Raw genomic sequence first — 15185 nt, forward strand, 5'->3', positions numbered from 1 at the left:
AGTAAGCCAGAAGAAAAAGATATAAATAAATAATATCACTTATATGTGGTATTTAGAATAATAGCATGAAGAAACACAATGGTCTAAACCAGGGGTCTTCAAACTACGGCCCACGGGCCACATGCAGCCTGCAGAGGAGTCTGATCCGGCCCGCCAGCAGTGAGCACTGTTTGGTTGCCAAGATACGTGCCAGCATATACACTCAGTGTCACGGTTTCTCAGGAATGATGTCAACCGCCTCCGCCCACGGAATGTTGTGTGCTGGGAGGGTGGGCGTGAGGGCAGTGTTGAGAGGAACCTGATGCACCCTTGCTCTTGGTGTAAGCGTTGCTGATGACGTCACTGGAGGGCGCCGAACACCGCCTGGCGAGGAGTACCACATGTGGGTGACTATATGATGTAAAAAGGCGCCTGCTCCACCCCCAGGCAACGTGGTGTCTGTGTGCTGTGCCTGCCTGTCAGTGAGGTTTTCCTCTACTCCCTTCACTGCCAAAGGTCAGTCAAAAGTGCCATAGAAATAAATTTTTGCCAGATGGGGGGTTCTGCCCGATTGGGCTGTGGGTGACTCATATGAAAATTCCCCTTTTGGGGTGGTGAGGCATTCAGTGCTGAAATCAAAGTTAGGGGGTGGGCAGTGGTTGGGAGGTTAGGGGTTCGGTGCTGAATTGCCCATGTGGAAAATTAGGGGTTCGATGCTGAAGCATTTTAAAGGGGTTACATTGAAAATTTTATATGCATTTTGCAATTCCTTTTCAGTGTTCACATGCTGATTCCAAACATATCAATTTGGGCATTATATAGGGAGATATAACTGAACTATCAGGGACTGAGCTGGTCTGCTTAGAAAAGCCTGCAAGGGGTAAGTGTTCACATCAGGGACTAATGGGGGTTCATACACTGTGTGTATGTATACACACATATTTGTATTTCACTAATATCAGTTTCGAATCCCTAGGAAACAATGATATCAAGAAAAAGAAAAATTGATGGCAAGTTTAGGATAGTCAAAGAACAGTGGACTTACGATTACTTTTTTATGTGGTACAAAGAAAAAGTTGTGTGTCTGATATGACAGAATATAGTTTCTGTGTTCAAAGAATACAATTTGCGACGCCACTATCAAACTCAACATAAAGATAAATATGATTGTTTGGTTGGAGAAGTGAGAAAAGATAAAATATTACAACTGAAACATACACTGACAACTCAGCAAAATACTTTTGTGAAGCAGAAGCAGTTAAATACTTCCTCACTGCGGGCAAGTTTTCAAGTTGCCAAGCTAATAGCGTGCAATGGCAAACCATTTGTGGAGGGAGAATTTGTTAAAGAATGCCTTATTTCTGTTGCCAAAGAGATGTGTCCAGAGAAGGCTGATTTATTTAGTACAGTGAGCCTTTCAGGAGTTACAATGACATGAAGGATTGAAGAAATGGGAGAAAACTTGCTGCACCATTTGCAAAACTCTGCAAAGAAACTTTGCTATTTTTCCTTGGCACTCGACGAAAGCAATGACGTTCGTGATTCTGCCCAACTTCTCATTTATATGCGTGGGACAAATGAGTATTTTGAAGTCACAGAAGAGCTTGCTGCACTGCAAAGTATCAAAGGTACAACCACAGGAGTGGATATATTTGAAAAGGTTTGCCAAACTGTGAATGATTTGGAGCTGGACTGGGTTAAACTAGTCAGTGTAACAACTGATGGTGCTCCTAGCATGGTGGGGTCTAAGAGAGGCGTAATTACTCACATCACAAGAGATGGACAAACATAACCATCCTCATCCAATTTCCATACACTGCCTCATCCACCAACAAGCACTGTGTTGTAAATAACTGAAGTGGGACTCTGTTATGAAAATTGTGGTATTTAGTGTTGATTACATTAGAACTCATGCACTAAACCACAGACAATTTCAGGAATTTCTATCTGAGGTAAATGTTGCCCATGAAGATGTTCTGTACCACACAGAAGTCCATTGGCTGAGTAGAGGGAGAGTTTTAAAACGTTTCTATGACTTACTTCCACAGATTACAGCTTTTCTACTTTCAAAAAACCAAGAAGTACCAGAGCTCAATGATGCGGAATGGAAATGGCACCTTGCCTTTCTGACAGATATACCAGAGCTACTCAACAGTTTCAATCTGCAACTTCAAGGCAAGGGGAAGCTCATCTGTGATACGACATCACATGTGAAAGCATTTGAAGTAAAATTAGGCTTTCTCATCAAACAAGTACAGGAGGAAAACTTTAGTCATCTTCCAACAACTCAAAACCTGTCAGCAAACAAACCATTGGTTGTATTCCCAAAGGAAACATGTCTCGCTTCACTAGAATTGTTGCAAAAGGAGTTTCAATTTTGATTCAAAGAGCTTCATCTCCATGAACAGGACATACAGCTTTTTCGTAACCCATTTTCTGTTGAGATTGAAAATGTCCTTACAATTTACCAAATGGAACTGGCTGAACTGCAGAATTGTGACTCTCTGAAAGACACATTTAAGTCAAGTAACCTTTTGAATTTCTATGCATCTCTCCCCTCTGAGACATATCCAAATATCAGGAACCATGCACTCAAAATGGTAACCATCTTTGGTAGCACTTATGCCTGTGAACAGACTTTTTCAAGAATGAAACATCTGTAATCTCCCACCAGATCAAGATTAACTGATGCCCACTTGCATCATTTGTTACGGCTGGCAGTGACAAATATGGAACCGTACATTGACCATCTTATTAGCCAAAAGCAGGCCCACAGTTCCCATTGAAATACTGGTTCATGATCTGTTTATTTATAAATGGTTTTCATTTTATTTATATAAGATATGTGCAGTGTGAGTAGGAATTAGTAGCTCAAATAGTCCGGCCCTCCAGCTCTCTAAGGGACTGTAATACGGCCCCCACTTTAAAAAGTTTGAACCCCTGGTCTAAACGGTAATTGTCTCTAACCCCTGAGAATAGAAAGAAGAGAAGAAATACAAAAACTTATATTCTCTTCTATACTTCAGCAATGGATACAGCTATAGAGATTGAGCATGTTTCTAATCAATTAATCTGTGTAGATGTCTATAATAATGTTCTAATGCTTTTATGCAAAGAAATAGGTGCAGAATGCATTGGAAGCCATAGACTTTTACTACAGTGCTTACTATATGATTTTAATGTCTTAATTGTAATTGTCTATAATAGCTTTTTATCTTTTATTTTCAGTGGTTCTTGAAGATATAGGTCAGTCACTTGAGTTTGTCATTGCAGTACTATATTATTTTTAAAAGATAGTGTTCAGGGGCTGGAGAGATAGCATGGAGGTAGGGCATTTGCTTTGCATTCAGAAGGACGGTGGTTTGAATCCTGGCATCCCATATGGTCCTCGAGCCTGCCAGGAGTGATTTCTGAGCTTAGAGCCAGGAGTAATCCCGAGCGCTGTCAAGTGTGACCCAAAAACAAAACAAACAAACAAACAAACAAACAAACAAAAAAGACAGTGTTCATTAATAAGATTCTGGTTTATTCAAAAAAATAATGCTTTAGAGAAAAAACATTTTCAGGGGGATTTGTATTTTGTAACGCACATCTTGTGGTACTAAATTTTTACTTCTGGTTGTATGTTTAGATAGGAATCACTCCTGGTGGCACTCAGAGGACTGTAAATGGCACTGGGAATTGAGCCTAATTTGACCTCATGAAAAAGTTGCCTTGCCTATCACTCTGTCCTGAGTAAGCTATTATTTTAAGTGTATAATTTTTTACTTGTTCAAGAACTAAAATGTAATGTCTAATTATCAGAAAAATAGTAATGAGAAGAATCAACAAGGGTTATATCAGTCTATAGGATCATCAGGTATCACTGTATATAGAATCACATAGAAAATTATAGTGCTTAAGTTGTTTAAAAGATTGTCTAGAAAATATTCTTAAATTAAAATTTGATTCTAAACATTCAAATGAAACATAAATATGATATTTTACTCTCTTTTGTCTGTTATTTTGGGCCACACTCGGTGGTTCTCAGAGATTACTACTGGCTCTGTTCTTAGGGACCATTCCTAATGAGGCTCAGGAGACCATATATAATGCCATACATGGTACTTGGATTGGCAATATGCAAGGTAGGAGACCAACCCACTGTATATGTCTGTAGATCCTACTGACCTATACTTATCTACACCATAGATTGGAAAATTTGGTTTATCACCAATTTGTATAGTTTATGAGCTAACAATTAATTTTACAGTTTATGTGGTTAAAAAGCTCAAAAGAAAAGTAATAATCTCATTAAAATTTTAAATCCAGTTACATCATTATTTTGGCTGCTACAAATAAAATTTTATAAGGATTAACTATTTTGTCTATTCTCTTCTTATTCCGCTTTTTTTGAAAGAATTGTTCAGAGAACATAGGCCTGAAAGATCATAGATATTTACTAATAGATCTTTTTTAATGGAGTTTGAGTGGTTCCATTTTCAGTACATTCTGTATTTCATGTCAACAATCTCTAGGTGGCAGAAAAGATCCTTTAACTATTTAGGGGTGGCATGTGGATGATGGGGGACACTATTGTTCTCTGTGCCCCCACCCCTCCCTCCTAAGTACAAGAAATAGGTTAAAATTCCAATTATGTCATCTTCTAAAATTTAATCTTTATAACAGCACAATACATTTTCCTATATGTGTTACTTAGCAAACCAAAAATTAAATAAAGGAAACTAAAAGATTCATTTTACCCAGCATTAATGCACATGCTGAAACATTTATCCATTCCTATAGAAAATGAGTGTTACATAATTTGCACCATTTTTCAAGAGGCATCTCCAGTAGTAGGGATGTAGGCCATGCTTTGCACATGTAAGGCCATGGTTTTATTATCTTTTGTAACACACACATTTCTGTTTTCTCACCTGATTTACTGAGGTTTAATTGCCAATTGAATATGTAATATGTATTCTTCAAGTTCAAAATCAAACAATAGTTTTTCAGTTGTCTGAAAAACAAACAACTGTTCCTTCCTTCCTTCTCTTCATATATCTTTCATTCTTATTTTTCAGGAAACCATGCCACTTTGCCTTATAGAACATACATTCTTCATTTTGCTCATTATTTGTCTGTAGAGTTATATACATTACCTTCTTATCCACTATATTTCCTCTAAATTGAAAGTGGAATATAAAACTTGATAAGATAATGATGTGATTATCTTGGCTTTATATTGCATTATAAAGAGACATGTGGAAGACTGCTGTCTAATTTTGGTAATGTTAATTTTCATCAGTTAGCTAAGGTACTGCTACGCTTATAAAGATGTAATTTTTCCATTGCTAATACCAAATTACTGGTGAGGTTATTTTTTATTATTGTTGTAAACATCCTTCATTTTGACAACCTTTTAAGGTAATGGCTTTGGTTTGTGGTTAGAAGCAAGGATTTCATTAAGAATTGATAAGTGGTAATTTTTCTAATTATGTTGCAATTTCATAATTTATTTCTTTCCCTCTCATTAGCTGGCATTATCCTATAAGAAGTTTTATCTCATTAATTACAAATGACCTAAGGTTTATACTAGAAAGTAAGAGTAAATGTTTTTAATTCCCATTGTCACAGAATGGAGTTAATGTAATAATCATATCCAATTAAAGAAAATTTGAATTTTTTTCTCTCATAATAAATTTACATGTTTTATTTTTTAATTAGAATATAAGTAATAATTATTTTTAAAACACTTTAATGTTTAAACTTACATAACTTTTGTTTTTTGATTTATTTCTAATTAAATAATTAAATAAAATTTATAAGCATGCTGTTTCCAATAATAATTTATACATTTTTCCTCTCCCAGACAACAACCATTCTAATTTCTGTTATTATCAATGAGTTTGTAATTTTTTTATAAATGGTTTAGTTATTATAAAAGTTACTAATTACTAACATCAGTTATTTTTTTTTCTTTTTGTTTTTTTGGGCCACACCCAGTGAGGCTCAGTTGTTACTCCTGGCTATGCTCAGAAATCGCTCCTGACTTGGGGTACCATATGGGATGCTGGGAGATGGAACACAGTCGGTCCTAGGCTAGCGCCGGCAAGGAAAACACCTTACCACTCCGCGCCACTTCAGGCCCTATCAGTTATTATTTTTATGTCCACTTGTCCTTTGTTTGAAGTGTAAGAGTTTCTTCTAGCTAGATTCCTTAACATATAATTATTATTCACTGATATAAAATGTTCTTCATGAATATGATGAGACCGAATGTCCATTCTACTTGCTACAAAGAGCATTTACTACAAAAGAGCTAGATTCCTTAACACATAATAATTATTCACTGATATAAAATGTTCTTCATTCTACTTGCTACTTAGAGCATTTCTACTTCCTCTGGGTGTTTTATCCAATAAGTTTAAAATACTATATTATTTTCCCAGTCCATCAAATATTTACATACACCAATTGGCATCAAGATGAACTCATGCAAATTCCAAGTGACAAGAAGACTACCAAGGGGGAATTTACCCATGAAATGTTTAACAATTTCTTACCTAGCATAGTAGTCATTCGGTGGAACTGCTTCTTGGAAGAACTGAAACTGGTATAGATAAAGCCCAATCAGGTGTCCCGCAGTGAAAATAGCTAGCAGAACACAGAGACAACTGAATAACAATGGATCAAAAGTCCGGCACCAGGACCACCAAGTGCACAGACCCAAAAATACAAAGAAATAAACAGATGAGGTCAAAGATGGAAGCATCATTCCTGTGGAGGAAGAAACATGATCATGAGAAGCTGCATTGTTTAAAGAACCATTTACTCAAGAAATGTAGGTATTAGAAATGATGCAAGCTTCTTCATTTGGTTTAGGTATTGATCAGGTTGTGAAAATACTAATCATATATTTATTAAAAATATTACTATATTTATCATAGAAAAATATCAGAGTGTTATGTATAAATATGGGGAAAGATATCCTACCAGTTTTGTATGAATATTTGAACATCTTTTCATACTATTAAATTTTTGTAAAAATATCAGTAAGGATATTTTCTTGCTTTTTCTACTCTCAGATTCTCCAGATTTGTTAGGAATGTATGGATAATCATGGTTATATCTGTTCTTCATATCTTTTTAAAGGGATTTAATATATAATAATAATATAATATAATTATTTAATTAATATAATTTTAGGGGGTTCAAAAACTAGGATAGGCCATTTGCTTTGCATGTGACTGACATGGTTTCAATCCCATCCACCTAGTATAATCCCATAACCATCACCAGGAGTGATCCCTGAGTGCAGAGCCATAACTAAGACCTGAGTTTCACTCTGTATGGCCCCAAAGCAATTATTTTCTATTTTAATTTATTTAAACTTAGTCCCCAGCGGTGTCATATTAGGACCTGCTTTTAGTGAAACTGATTATTTTGTGTTCAGGTCCTGAAAAAACTGGGTTTACCCTGAAATATTGAGGGTATCCTGACAGTGCTTGGGAGGGTTGTGTGGTACTGGGAACAAAACTCAGGGACCCCAGTCCTTTGAGCTATTGTCAAGGGTGGGTCCCTAAAATGATTTTTGTGTGTGATTGCTATACACTTGGATTAAAAACAACAGGATTTATTGCAACAGTTAAAGTCCAAAAAAACAAGTTAAACTTTTTCCAACCCAATAAAATTTGATTTTCACATAACCAAAAAGAAAAATGTAAATTAAGTAATTTCTTTACAAGTCACTTTAAAACTGTGTGGGACCATTTTAAAGTGATACCTCATTAGAATATTGTAATATATATATGAGAAATTCTATTCTCTTTTCTACTATTTTTCAAAGTGAAAACCAATTGCTTCATCTTGTGAAATTTCTAGTATGCAGAATTAAAAGAATTTCACAGGGATCTGGAAAATGATGAACATCCAAATGAAAAGGAGAATAAGTAAACTTAGAGAATAAATTAACTGTAGTCAACATTTATTGAAAATGAGTCTGTGCTACAAGATTACAATATAACTTAGATTTAGATGAGACTGTATATCCTGGAGAGCTCAGGTAAGATTAATGACTCAATGTAGAAAGATCTCTCAGAGGGCACATGAACAAGGCATTCATGTGCATTAAAGTTTATCACTTGAAAAAAAAAAGAAAACACTTGTTTCTCGAGACTTGGGAGATGGTTCAGTGAATAAGGCCTTGCATGCAGGTGACCTAGGTTCAATCTCAGCATCATATATTAGTCCTATCAGGAGTGATCCCTAAGTGCAGAGCAAGGGGTAAACTCTCAGAACAATAAGGCTCAAATAAAAAGAAATAAAACAACAACAACAACAACATACACACAAATCAAAACCTAAAATTGAATGTGAAAAACTGTAGAGTGGCAATTTGTAATCAGTATCTGTGTGTTTGTGTGTGTACATCCCTGCATGGATAAAATTGTTTCCTTTTTAAACAGTATGTTAATAATACCCAAAGGAAATAGAAATGAGAACCAGGGGGACAAGACCATCGTAGGACACTTGCCACAAATAGCAGGGGAGTGCAATTAGAGCAGAGATGAGAACAATAGGACAGTGTTACTTGGAAAGGATCATTCTAAACAAGAACTGGGTTCTGGAAGGAGGTATAGTGATATATATGATATCTTTTCAGTAACAGTATTGGAACAGTGCCTGAAAAAGAGGAGATAGAAAGAGAGAAAGAGAAAAAGAGAGAGTTAAGAGAGAGTGAGAAAAAAGTGTATGCCATAGAAATCAGGGGTTATAAGAAAGGCTGGAGGGAAACTGGGGACATGATGGCAGGAAATATACACTGGTAAAGGACGGGATATTGAACTTTGTGAAAGTCAAACATGAACAACATTGTAACTGTGTATCTCATAGTGATCCAATTAAAATTTATTAAGAAATAAATTGAATATTTTTTATTTTTTATTTTCTTTTTAACTATTTCTTTTATTATTAGCCAAAGCAAAATACTATTATTTTCACTTACCTGTTGAACCTAGTAAAATGGCCACAACCACCTTTCCTGCAGTAGTTATCATGTTGCCAATGAATTCTTTAAGCTTGGATGCCACAGAGGCAAGCCTGCGGAACATTTTTAATTTTGTGCTTTCTTCCAACTCCCCTTCAACACCCGCTCCATCATCTAAGTCTTCTTCATAGATCAGTGCCTCTTCAGGATCTATTTTTTCTCCTCCAGCCTATAAAAATGCAAAAGGGAAAAGACACTCATTCAGAATACGGCCATATGGACCGCCATCTGTGAAACAATTGATGAGGTGCATTTCAGAAATTAGGAGGGAAAAAAATTGCAATCACTTCAGTGCCCCCCCAGGTCTTGGAGAATCCCCACAGAAGCCCAAGTAAAAGAGAGATTCAGAAGAAGTCAACAGGAAACGTCACAAATCACACATACTCATTTGGAACAGGCAAATTAAATTATATTCATAGCTTAATCTCCATTAGCCTGGGTTTGGTTCCTCAAATTTACATTTTTCCATAAAGATGCTGAAAGAATTTTTGAGACTACATAAGGCTTTAATGAAAAGTATGGTCTAAATCAGTTTTTAGGATTTCTTCACTGAATCTTATCTCTGTTCACTAGTTCAGGATTTCCTGACTCTCCCTAGAGGACGAGTGATGTTGGAATGCTGGGCTATGTATAGGTTCTTCCTGCCATCTCATATTTTTTCATCTCATTTTAAAGGACATATGAGATAAAACACAGGACTCTCATTAGAACTTCAGAGAAGAAGCATATGTAGAGAGCATATATATATGTATATGTATATATATATTCTTGCAGGTATTATTCATATTTGCAGGTATTCATATTTAAAGAATTTACAGCTTTTTTGGGTGATATTGGCAATCTTTGTCTAGAAAGGTTAAGAATTTTTTTAAAAAGTAATTAAAATACAAACCATTCCCTTTAGACAAAATGATCTAATTAATTTAAATTAATTAGTTTAGGAAGGGGACCAGCAGGAAGACTGACCAACAGCATGGTTAGTTCCCCCAACCACCAGAAGTAGCAACCTACTTGTGTCCACCACTTGGCCCTAAAGGGAACCAGCAGGAGGGCTGATTAGAAGAAGCCTGGCAAGCTCCCCCAGTACCCTGGAGGTAGGAAGTACTAGTGCCAGCCCTGCAAGCAAGCATGAAGAAAACCAGTAGGAGGGTTAACTTGAGGCATGGTGAGATTCTTCCATTCTGCAGCCACATGCATATACTTTATATATAATAAACTCAGAACAACATATAGAAATCACCACACTACAAAGATCAAAATGGGCAAAAAATGCAGAACACCACCATGCTAGAGAATGATGATGGTAGCTTTGCAGAACCAAGTTCCAACCACCAATATAGCCACTTGGATAAAGACTTTAGAGAGGAAATCTGGAGAATACTCAAAGAATTCAAAGACACCATGAAATGAACTGAATAAACCACAAGTAAGAATTAAGAGGATATGAAAGTAAAAATGAGAAAACTTCAAACTGAAATAACAGGACTGAAAAACTTGCTGGGAGAAATGAAAACCTCACAGGAAAATCTCTAACAGAGTAAGAGCATCTGAGGACAGAATAAGTGAGCTGGAAGATAAGTTGTATAAGACCTGCACAACAGAAGAGGTTGGAAAAGAATCTTAAAACAAGTAATCAGACAGTGGAAAATATCCTCAAAGACTGTGCACAGATGAAAAAGAAAAGTCTGTAATAAAATTAGAAGAGACAACAGAAAAATCATTAGATTCCCAGGAACCCAGGAAGAAAATCCTAATGAAGTATATACAGTCACAAACATCATTGCAGAGAAATTTCTATAGCTAAAGAGTGCATGCAACCAAGTCCTGCAAAAATGAGGAGTACCAACTATAAATAATCCAAAGAAAAGCACCCCAAGAAAAATCCTATTCATAATGATGAATACAACAGATAGGTATAGAATACTGAAGGCAACGAGATAAAAAAATAAAATTAAATACAAAGTAGCATTCTTAAGATTTACAGCAGATTTGTCACAAAAAGAAAAACCTTAAAGCCCAAAGGCTTCCTCAAGGGTACTTCACCCAGCCAGACTTACATTCAGATTGAAGGAAAGTTACACAACTTCATGAATAAACAATGCCTCACAAACTTTACAGACTCAAAACAAGCCTTTAAAGATTAAGTGAAAGTACTTTAAGACAAGACAGACCAACAGACATACCGAACTCCTACAAAATGATGACACTAAATTCCACGACAATTATCTTTCTCAATGTCAATAGACTAATTGCACCAGTTAAGATACAGAGCATCAAAATGGATCAAAAAGATGAAGCCAAAGTTTTGCTTTCTATAAAAGACACATCTCAATAGTCAGAACAAAGATAGACTCAAAGTCAAAGGTTGGAGAAAAATTTAAGCAAATAACTCCCTTAAAAAGCCTGGGATGGCCATACTAATATCTGACAACACAGACTTTAGACTTAAAAATGTTATAAGGGACCAAGATGGACATTTCTTAATAATCAAGGAATATGTACAACAGGAAGAAATCACACTTCTTGGCATATACTCAGCGAATTAAAGACCAGCACAATATTTGAAACAATTGCAAGAAAGACTTGAAGGAAGACATCTGTAAAAACACAATATTAATGGGAGACATCAATAACATCCTGCCATCCCTTGATAGGTCAACCAGGCTAAAACTAACAAGAATATACTGGATCTGAAGGGAGAAATAGAAGAGAGTGGCTTAATATATATGTGTGTATATATATAGCTCTACACTTCACTCCAGAAAACTGGATACACATTCTTCTCCAGTGTACCTGGGTCATTCTCCAGAACAAGACACATGCTGGCCCATAAAACATATAGCCATAAAATGAAGAGGATAGAAACTGTACAAACTACCTTCTCAACTAATAATGCACTAAAATTAGAAGTGAATCACAAACAGAAACAGAAAAAATTTTAATAGCTCACTACTGAACAACCATTGGGTCAGAGATGAATCAAAGAGGAAATCAAAAGATTCCTGGAAACAAATGAGATTGAACACATTATAGAATTTGTGGGACATAGCAAAAGTAGTACTAAGAGGAATATTTATGGCTTTGTAAGCATTTGTCAGGAAGGATGAAGGGGCCTGTATAAATAACTCAATAGCACTTATAAAATTGGAAAGTGATCAACAAAATGAACCAAAAATAGGCAGGTGGAAGGGAATAATAAAATTTAGAGCAGAAATTAATGATTTGTAAATCCAAAGAAAATGCAAAATATCAGTGAAAGCATCAGTTAGCTCTTTCAAAAAATAAACAAGATCAATAAACCACTAAAAAAACTAAAAAGTATGTGAGAGAGAAACTTAATAAATTGAATTAGAAGTAAAAAGGGGAATAACTTTTCTTTTCAATTTTGTTTTTGTTTTAGTTTTGGGATCACACCGGCAGTTCTCAGGGGCTACTCCTATCTCTATGCTCAGAAATCGCCCTCGGCAGGCTCGGGGGACCATATAGAATGTCAGGATTCGAACCACCATCCTTCTGCATGCAAGGCAAACACCCTACTGCTGTGCCATATCTCTGGCCCAGGAACCACTTTCTACATACAGAGATGTAGGTGAACTTTGATTAGGCTAAGCAGAGTTCTCACTCCTCTTCCTCAAATCATCTTGGATCCATTCTCCCTCTTTATTCAAGTGAACACACACAACAGTTCCCACCTTCCACATTTGCTCTTCCGTCATTGAGGATTGGCTAAACATATGGAGCCACTTCCCCCTGCTCAATTTCTCAATTTCAAGAGAAATTCTTGCTCTAACAAGAATCTGAACCATAATCAATTTACAACTTAAGGTGGGTGTGTTTCATAAGAGAATCTTGTATGTTGTCTTGGGAAGGTCACAAAGGAAACTGAATGCCAGTTTTGACTGTTGATGATGAGGAGGAGTAGAGCAATACTGACTTGAGGTTTATTATGTCTTTGTGGTGAGTCTAAATAAGAAGGACTAAGTGGAAAATAGAATGTTGAGAAAAGATAATGAAGAAAAAACTTAAAGATGTTCACTCTATGTTTGTCTTCATGAGTGAGATGGGGACAACTAAATAGACTCAGGCTAGGCTATGTAGCTCTGAGAAGCATTCCAGCATTATCTACTTATTTAGCTTTGAGGTATTATACTGATAGATTGTTGTGTAAAGCCCTTTGGATGGGCTTAGATGGAGGTGGATGGTGATGGAGGCCTTTCTCCTCCAGTCCAGGACCACGTGACTTTAACTCCTCCAACTTGCGGGTATCTAGGTTCAGGAAAGCGGCAGGTAGAAAACTCATGCACAGACAGGTTTCAGGAAATATCAGCTTTATTTGCCCTGGCCACCACATGTGTGGTCTACCATAACCATTTATGCAGGTTTTCTATTCAGCCCTGCAATGTACCTTGTTCCTCAGCCATCTTCTCTAGCTTCCTCCTCCATCCAGGCAAATTCCCTTTGCCCTTCTGGCCAAACCTTTTTGTTACCTACCAAAGACCCCTCCCAGAAATGGGAGGTCTTTCTTGTAGATAAGGTTACACAGGAATAATGGGGGGGGGTGGGGTTACAGCTAGGAATTTGAACTACTGGAATGAGGTGGGAACAGAAGGGATATATTTGAGGTGTATGGGCATGAGGGCGGTTATTGAAATCAGGGGTCTGATGGAATTAGACGTAGAAAGCAAAGGGATTACATGTTTATTAGGTATTTCCACATAAAGTAGCAATCTGTTTCTCTAACCTTGGCTTCATCTCTTTGCCTTCACAGACTTGAGACCCAGACTGAGAATATAAAATCTACAGACTCATATAACTTCCTTGATTTGGCACATGCTTTTCCACTCTCTTGAGATCCTTCATTTCTCTTCAGGTCTTAGTCACATTCTAGCTATTCCTTTCAGCAACTCTCTTCTCTAAGCACAATTGAGAGGGGTTGACTCTCCCACCCCATTGTCCTCACACACATTATGGATAACTGTAGCATCTGTTGCTTGCAGTCCCCTTTTTTATGAATGAGAAACATGTCAAGTTTCCTCCCAGGAAGAAACACTCTTCCATCATTATACTAGAAAAAGATGGGAAAGGTGAGAGAATGAGAGACAAGAGATGAGAAGACAAGAGAAAACAGTCAGATCCACTGGACTCAGTAAGAAACACAAGCAATACTTTCATCGTTAAGTGATTTGTTCAATTAAAATTTTGAGAAGACTCTGTATTAAAAAATAGAAATATGGTAAAAAATAATTCCTTCATGGGGTTAAACAAAATCATTTCTTTGACCTTTCATGAGTGGGAGTGGGGTCTCTACGATTTTTATAAACATATCACTGAGTTTGAGGATTTTCCCCCCAGTACTTTTGTATCAAAAATGCTTCTGAAAGCTGCCACGCTGAGAGGGAGCTAAGGATGAGAAAGGTTGTGCTCTGTGAGCCATTACTATGCAGAACTGCATTAGTTACTGTGGGTGGCTTCAGAACAGACTTGAGAGATAAATACTGACACTCTAGAAGTGTTTATTACCTCACCCTAATGTATTTACTAACAAGCAGCCTTGCTAGTAATCTGTCCTGCAATGGGTCATGTACTTTGGCTTTAAACCTAAAATGGAGTAGCTATAAATTAAGATTTAATCCCACAAAATGAATGATTTATTTGGTTTAAAGTGCCAAAGGAAAATTGCACATCCTTATTGTCCATGTCAAACCGTTAAAACCCATTTGATATGGCAAGATATTCAAAGGCCTTCTTGCAAATTTCCTAAACTAAATTATCCAACTCTGTTGGGCTACTCTAACTCATGTCATTCTCTGAACCAGGAGTTAAGCCAAAACAAAGCAGCTTCTGAGCCTTGGCTGGCATAATATTCCTTTTTCTCTCACCCAGAGACTCCATCCAATAGTTATTAGTCATCTTTACAACTCAATTTTAGACAGAAAAAAAAACAATAAGTTGCTTTTGATTGCACCCAATCGTCTATGTTTTCTTATCTTCAAGCAGAAAAAGATTTAACCTGGATTGGGAAAATGCCTCAGGATCACCTGGCAATGTTACGAGGAATGAATACGCGATTTCACCACAAATTTCCTAAATCAGGAATCTAATCCAATCTAATCTAATCTAATCTAAGAATGATCCCTAAGAATGAACGTATCTTTAAAAACAAAATATTTGTAGAGCA

The 15185-nt window shown here is 36.5% G+C and overlaps 1 protein-coding gene across 2 annotated transcripts in view; it reads right to left on the reverse strand.

Moving 5' to 3' along the window:
• Nucleotides 1–15185, reverse strand: part of PIEZO2 (piezo type mechanosensitive ion channel component 2) — a 441513-nt gene that overhangs the window by 166847 nt on the left and 259481 nt on the right. For both annotated transcript variants that reach the window (XM_049769937.1, XM_049769936.1), the window contains exons 6-7: nt 8966–9176; nt 6525–6738 (exon numbers count right to left, since the gene is read on the reverse strand). In XM_049769937.1, coding sequence (XP_049625894.1) covers nt 6525–6738; nt 8966–9176 — 425 coding nt within the window. The remainder of the gene's footprint in view (nt 1–6524; nt 6739–8965; nt 9177–15185) is intronic.

This window comes from Suncus etruscus, chromosome 3, assembly GCF_024139225.1.
Source record: "Suncus etruscus isolate mSunEtr1 chromosome 3, mSunEtr1.pri.cur, whole genome shotgun sequence".
Taxonomy (NCBI): Eukaryota; Metazoa; Chordata; class Mammalia; order Eulipotyphla; family Soricidae; genus Suncus; species Suncus etruscus.